Genomic DNA, 7,751 nt, shown 5'->3' with positions numbered 1-7,751 from the left:
GGTCGTTCTGTCCGTATTCTTCTCCCCCGTTGCCTCGGTAACCCCCCCCAAGCTGCTGATTGGTCTGCTGGCTCTGGTGAACGGCCTGATGGGAGTTTGGAGCGGCTGGCTGGCGGCCGTCGACGCCTGGACCTTCGGAAACTTCTGGAGGTAAAAAAACGATTTTTATTATTAAGGGATCCTTGGAATCTCAAGGTTATAGAGACTCTGGGAATATGGAAGATTGTGAGGTTTGTTCGGACCTGGAATACTGTGTGTATTGTGGAGACTTCAAGAGTACTACAGCGTGTGTACGTGGGAATTGTAGGGACTCTAGAAATAGTAGGCATTTTGTGAATAGTGGGGAATTTGGAGTATTGGGGACTCTAGGAATAATGAGGACTTTGGGAACTCTGGGAATATTGGGAACTTTGGGAGTAGCAGATATCCTGGGAATAGTAGGCATTATGGGAATATTGGGAACGCTGGGAATACTGCGGTTTGAGATGGACTCTGAGAATATTGGAGACTCTAGGTATAGTACGCATTCTGGGAATAGTGGGGACTCTAGGAATATTGGAGGCACATGGAATATTGAAGACTCTGGGAATATTGGGAACTCTGGGAATACTGCGGTTTGAGATGGACTCTGGGAATAATGGGATCTCTTAGAAAAGTGGGGAATCATAGAATAGTAAGGACTCTGGGAATATTTGGAACTTTTGGAATATTGGCGACTGTGGGAAATCTTTGGGGACTCAGGTAAAACTGCAATTTTGAAGTGGCCTTTCGAAGTTAAAATGCTTAAACGTTCCCTTCTTTGCCTCTTGGAATAGTGGGGACTCTTGAGAAAATCCCCAAAAAGATTAACTCTAACTCCATAAAAAAACGGATTTTCACAATAAATAAGAGTTCCCGTTCTCTGTGTTTCAGATACGGAGCGCGCTGGGAGAGCAGCTTCCTGTGTCGCCTCAGTGGTTTCCTGTGTGTGTTCGCCTCTCAGACCGGACTCTTCCTGCTCACTGTCGCAGCTCTGGAGCGCTGCACGGCCGCGTCCTCCCGAAACAAACCTGACGGACACAACGGTGAGGAAAACACACACACATTCATCAGAGAGATCATTTATTTACATTACCGTATTGACCCCAATATAAGACAGGAAATCTTTGAAACTAATGGTTATAGAGTGGCGAAGTCACTCCCCCTTGCGGGGGAGCTCCATGGGACTTTATTTCGGAAAAATTATGTATTGAAGTCAATGGAGAGAGAAACGTTATCTTTCTATCCCGTTTGAATTGTGCCACGAATTACACATATGATGTTTGTCAATTTGAAAGATAATTTTGCAAGTCAAAAAAATAAAAATGTGTCGTAAAACTGTGAAGTAACACATTTGTTTGTGTGAAACGCTGAATGAACTACATCTCTGGTCTAGCAGAACAACACACGTCACCAAGATGGCCGTCACTACTGTCTTGTCAACAAAAGGATTGACTACCCTCACTATCACCACAATGAAACACGTCCAGAAGAATGTCATGCAAAGCTGCCTGCCTGCCTTCCTTTGATTCTATCTGAACTGCCTGGTCTTTTTAATGTTCAATGTCAACCATTTGTGCAGATAGCATGAAGTAGAAAAGATCGCAGATGCTAATGTAGCATTAGCATTTCTCCCTCGGGCTTACATTTTGTATTATAGAAAGATCACACCGGTGACAGTACTCTTCAAAGGGTTCACGAAATATGACTACTACTCTTACTGTTTAACATGTTGGGTTACTTAACGTTACTTCATGTTAAGGCTAATAAAAATGACACGGCTGTAATGCTAACTAACGTGCTAGCTACTAGCTAGGTAGCTAACTTGATCCAGTCACTCCTGGTCCTTTCATCAGACGGGAAGCGAAAGAACGAGCAAGACCCATTGCTGGTATGATAACAACCTGGTACTAAGCTCACAGGCATCTTGTTAAAGTTATCTTATCTTAGCTATCTCTTATTTGGTGGAGGAAAACAGTTATGACATCAGTTACGCGACTCTGGCATTTGTAGTCTTTCTAGTTGCATATTTATCATAGTCTTATATTTCAACAGTTTTAAGACAAACTGTGACTTTTTTGACATGGAAATGATTTTTTAAGATTGACAAACATCACATGTGTAATTCGTGGCACAATTCAAACGGGATCGAAAGATACGTTTTCTCTCTCCATTGACTTCAATACATTATTTTTCCAAAATAAGGTCCCATGGACCGGAAGTAGATGGGCGTGACTTCGCCACTCTATAGAGACTCTGGGAATACTTAAGATTTAGGTTTGTTCGGACCAGAAGGGGTCCCCCAAAGAAGGTAGATTAAGAAGGTCCACAGCAACGACAACATGAAACACCCTTTAATTTAATGCAACGACACGTCTGGAAACCCCCTCAAGGCGGCCCCATTCATAGCGCCCCATAAAATGCTGCTTCTTATCTTAAGCTTCGTTGCCTTGCTCCGCTCCGGGGGGGGCTGTCGGCTGTGCGTGGTGATGAAAAGCTGGTTCGAGGGGCCCCCAGTGAATGTTTGCCTAGGGACCCCGGAGACTCTAGAATCGGCACTGAATATTGGGTTTCTAAGAATAGTTGGACATTTGGGAGTTGTGGGGACTCTAGGAATACTGTGGTTTGAGATGAACTCTGGGAATAGTGGGAACTTTGAGAATATTGGCGACGTAGTAAAAAAGTTAATAAACAAGAGAGGCGAAGTTACGATGCCAATTTTAAGACAATGGTGATCAACGAAGCAGAGTCATCAAACAACTGCTGAGCAGCGTAGAGATATGGTGTTACTGAGTCTAATGTGAGAAGATGGCGAGCCCAAAAAGACCGTCTTAAAAATGTAAGCAGTCAGAGAAAAGCATAAGATAAGATAAGAAGTACTTTATTGATTCCAATTTGGGAAATGTTTGCGTTGCAGCATAAAAAGACAAGTACAATCAAAATGAAAAAAATTGAATAAAATACGGCAATATTTAATATTTCTCCTTCTTCTCTACAGGTCGCTTTTCACCACCGCTCACCCTCCGTCTCTCCATCTGTTCCTGCTTCCTCTTTGGACTCTTCGTCACTCTCCCCCCCCTGGTGGTCGGTCACAGTACTTCCTCTCTCTGCCTTCCTCTTCCCTCCTCTTCCTCCTCTTCCTCCCTGGTGTTCTCTGTCTCCCTGGTGCTCCTGGACTCGTTGTGTTTCCTCGTCATGACGCTCGCTTACACTCGTCTCTACTGCCGCCCGGAAAAAACTCCACAAACCACCACAGAAGAAGAAGAAGAAGAAGAAGCATCGTTTACTCGACATGTCGCATGGCTGCTTTTTTCCGACTGCCTCCTCTTCCTCCCCGTCGCCTTCCTCTCGTTTTCCTCGTTGCTCCGTCTTCCCGTTGCCGATCCAGAAGCGGTGAAAGCGTTGGTTCTTCTCGTGGCGCCGCTTCCTTCCTGCGTGAATCCGCTTCTCTTCCTCCTCTTCAACGTGGCGGCGAGACACGATTTGGCCGCACTGCTGAGACTCTGCAGAGGAAGAGGAAGAGGAGGAAGGAGGAGGACGGTGGCCATGTTGGATTCCACGTACAACGATGAAGACGCGGAGAAACAGTCGTGCGACTCGACGCAGGCGCTGGTGGCGGTCGGAGGAACGAGGGAGGAAGAGGAAGAGAAAGAGGAGGAAACAGGAAGGAGTGAAAAGCGTTCAGAGGCGTTTGTTATTCCGCTTCAATAGATTAGATCCTTCTGGGTCATCGAGAAGGCTTCTAACCATTCGACTACAGCCAAAGACTTCCTATTGGACAACACACACACACACACACACACACACACACACACACACACACACACACACACACACACACACACACACACACACACACACAATACACTGAAGACTAACAGGACTGTGTTGTAGCAACTGTAGCAGAGAATCAGTAAAGCAAAAAAAATACATTTTAACCTTTGAAAAAATGAATGATACTTTAAAAATAATTCTATTTCTTCAAGCCAGAACACACACACACACACACACACACACACACACACACACACACACACACACACACACACACACACACACACACACACACAGATATACACACATGTTCACAAACAAACGCACTTAATGAGCAGCCAGCAGCTTATATTTTGAAATATGACACCATTTACAGCATTGTGTTACCAAATGTTCTACCAAATGCTGTCGTGTGTTGTGTGTGTGTGTGTGTGTGGTGTGTGTGTGTGTGTGTGTGTGTGTGTGTGTGTGTGTGTGTGTGTGTGTGTGTGTGTGTGTGTGTGTGTGTGTGTGTGTGTGTGTGTGTGTGTGTGTGTGTGTGTGTGTGTGTGTGTGTGTGTGTGTGTGTGTGTGTGTGTGTGTGTGTGTGTGTGGGTCAGTCTACAGCTAATGTGTTTTTGCGAGTGTGTGTGAAAACTGCAGCGTCTGTGTGAGTTTCGTCAGAGTTGACCCCCCCACAAACCGTAAACTGAACAACAGGAATCAGCTCATGTTCAGCAAAAGAAAAGAAAAAGCTCTACTGGTTCCTCAAAATATACATTTTCTGTAATTATTTATAACGTTAAAACTTTAGTTTCAAGGACAATATCTCATTAAATACCAAAACAAGCAATTCATTGCTAATTATTATATACAAGTACCTCCTGTCCTGCCACAGTCTGATATCGCTAATTATTGGAACGTGTAAAGCGTCAAATGTCCTGAAAAATAATTAATATCTGCAACATTTTTGTAAATTTATGTTTTTTTAAAAATGTTTACCGATGTACGAATATTGTCCGATAAATGTGAGAAAAACTAAAAATGTATTTTGTAACTTACATAACTAACTAAATGTACGTATTAAATGTACTTATATTAACCCAAACCAAAGTATTTTACTAAAGCTAACCAAGTAGTTTTGTTTGAATTCACAACGCTAACAAGTTTTTATACTTGTCTGTATGGTTTGATTTCGTATCGTAACTTAATTTACGTAACAAAAATATTTATATTAACCCCACCCGCAATCCTTTAATAAAGCTAACCAACTAGTTAGGTTTTAATTCACGATGTTAACCATGCGTTTAAAACTGTCTCTGTCCTTTTATGATGAGTTTTAAAAAGTTTAAAAATCGTCAAAATAAGCTAAGAGTGTCGTGTTTTAGTGTTGATCGGTAAAAAAACGATCCAAGCCATTTCGTCCCCCGTAGTAATTCGGCAAAATACATATCTGTTAGCGCTACAGCTGAAATGATACTTAAAATGTATACTTGTGTCGGTATTGACCATCCATGCAGCTAAACACACTGTGATGCACAGTTTTGATGTTTGATGACCAAAAAGATTTAGTAAATACCACGATTTTTGTATGTTTAATTTCACAAAAACGTTCACTGGATGAAAAAATATCCTTTATAAATGTGTGTGTGTGTGTGTGTGTGTGTGTGTGTGTGTGTGTGTGTGTGTGTGTGTGTGTGTGTGTGTGTGTGTGTGTGTGTGTGTGTGTGTGTGTGTGTGTGTGTGTGTGTGTGTGTGTGTGTGTGTGTGTGTGTGTGTGTGTGTGTGTGTGTGTGTGTGTGGTAAATGAGTGTACATATTGTAAATACGAGCTACTGTGACAATCTATTTCCCTCTTGTGTAGACTGTGAGAACGTAGCTACTTTTACACTTTCAAATGTCTCTTATTCAGATTAAATCCAGATATGTTTTTATTACATTTTATTTACACTGGTAACATAAATACTGGATAAAAAAACCGTCTTAACTTCAGTCGAGATTGTGGTTAATGTTTTTACTCTTAAAATATTAGCTGGCTTTCCGATCCGCATGAAGTGCCTCGGTGTAAACGTTTGTAAGATTGTGATGTAGCCCAGAAATGTTTATTAATTGTTGTTACAAAATGTAAACATGTCAAAGTTTTAATACCGCATGAGTGTGAATATTCGGGAAATTCTTCGTTAACATGTTGGACGAACATTTAATACACGAGTATTACACAAGTAGTAAAAAAGTCACTTACTAGCTAGCTTTCATTGATGGTTTCCCTCATTTTTGGGCAGTTACTTACATTACTTAATTTACAATACTTAACGCTAAACCATGCTAACTGAGCTAGCTCTATTCAATGAGGAAACATGGTTGAAAGCAACGGAAAAAAGGACTTTGAGAGATACGATTTTTATTTTTATGTTAACGTCGATATTGTAGGACAAACAAAACAACACAGAATTTATAATTGTGATGTTAACTTTGCCAGATGGGAATTTAAACCAGGACATGAAATGATTAATTGTTAAAGATATCGTTAAAGTAAATCCGAAAAACGAAATTACTGTGACCCGTTTTTTTTACAGAACTATCGTATTTTAGGAAATACCTACGAGAATAATACCGGTTAACGTGTAATTCTACAAAACAGATGTTTATCGTCAAATGTATTGCATTTGTATGGGCATTATTGATACAGAGGGATAAAAGATCGTACAAATACGCTAGTTATCGTACATCTCCCAATGCTTGCCGACAGCTATAAAAAATATATTTTTTAAACGCAGTGACTTTTTGAATGTCCGCTGTGTGTGTGTCGATTTAAATGGTGCACTTTTATTTTTTTTTCAGCACTTAAAAATGTCTTAAAAAATAAATATGTGAAAATCAAATATCGTCTGTTTTCTCTCTTTGTTGTAAACTTTTGTAAAATATTTTTAGTGTGTATAAGTAAAGAGTGGAAGTTTTAGTTCGTGACGTTTATATAAATATATATTAAAAAAACAGCAACGTGACTTTTGTGGTTTTGTTATTCATGAATCAGTTTGAATGAAGCTGCCGTGACGCATTCAGGGAATAAAGAAATGCTTTGAGTTTAAACGATTAAACAATAACTCGCAGCTGCATGAAGAGTTCATCGATCCACATCAGCAGATAAAACGTTTTTAAGGATCAGAATCGAGCATCGACTCTGACTCGTTCACACAATTTAACTTTAATTGAGTGTTTCCTCAAGAGGGTCAAAGAGGAAGTCAAACAACTGTTAAAATATATGAAAAGAATACGAAAAATGTGTTGAGAAAGTCCGAAATCTCCCCCAAAAAACACCTGAGAGTAAACTAGTACTTTTAATTTACTTCCAGTACATTTCGCCTCAGTCAGTTTTTGAACACAGGAGTTATATCCATGTGTTGTTAATTAAACTTGTTCTGATTAATTAAACCAACCTGTGCAGACGCTGATGATAAACCAGCTTCAGGTGCTTCCCTCATCGATGAGTCAGTGTGGAGAAAGTTAACACACTCCTTTAATGACTTTAAAGTTGTAACAGTGCTGGTGTTGATATCCTGCTTCCTGACGTGCGCTTTCAACTTTTTTTGTGACACCAACGGAAAACCAAATGAAGCCGAGGTGAGTCACTGAGTTTAAAACAATCGCACAATTATCCATAACGAGCTATGAAGAGCGCTGAGTCACTTTTAGCTGAGTCATGGTTATCTGAAGTGAAAACAAGTGCACCTCTAAATATGACGCATTAAAGAGGCCCTGATAAACACCTGAACATCAGCAGGAGAGGACTCTTTAAAGTAGAGACACTACATACTGATATACACCTGAACATCAGCAGGAGAGGACTCTTTAAAGTAGAGACACTACATACTGATATACACCTGAACATCAGCAGGAGAGGACTCTTTAAAGTAGAGACACTACATACTGATATACACCTGAACATCAGCAGGAGAGGACTCTTTAAAGTAGAGACACTA

General features: G+C 40.6%; 1 protein-coding gene across 2 annotated transcripts in view; it reads left to right on the top strand.

Annotated features, from left to right (window-relative positions):
• The window catches only part of LOC307021245 (leucine-rich repeat-containing G-protein coupled receptor 5A-like), a 38,389-nt gene extending 31,708 nt beyond the window's left edge, over positions 1 to 6,681 (top strand). For both annotated transcript variants that reach the window (XM_079653190.1, XM_079653191.1), the window contains 3 exons: positions 1 to 150; positions 913 to 1,064; positions 3,017 to 6,681. The exon at positions 1 to 150 is cut by the window's left edge and continues 94 nt beyond it. In XM_079653190.1, coding sequence (XP_079509316.1) covers positions 1 to 150; positions 913 to 1,064; positions 3,017 to 3,729 — 1,015 coding nt within the window. In that variant the 3' untranslated portion in view covers positions 3,730 to 6,681. The remainder of the gene's footprint in view (positions 151 to 912; positions 1,065 to 3,016) is intronic.
• The last annotated feature ends 1,070 nt before the right edge of the window (positions 6,682 to 7,751 follow it).

The sequence above is a fragment of the Notothenia rossii genome, assembly GCF_949606895.1.
Source record: "Notothenia rossii genome assembly, chromosome: 10".
Lineage (NCBI taxonomy): Eukaryota > Metazoa > Chordata > Actinopteri > Perciformes > Nototheniidae > Notothenia > Notothenia rossii.
This window is presented reverse-complemented; position numbering and strand designations above follow the sequence as displayed.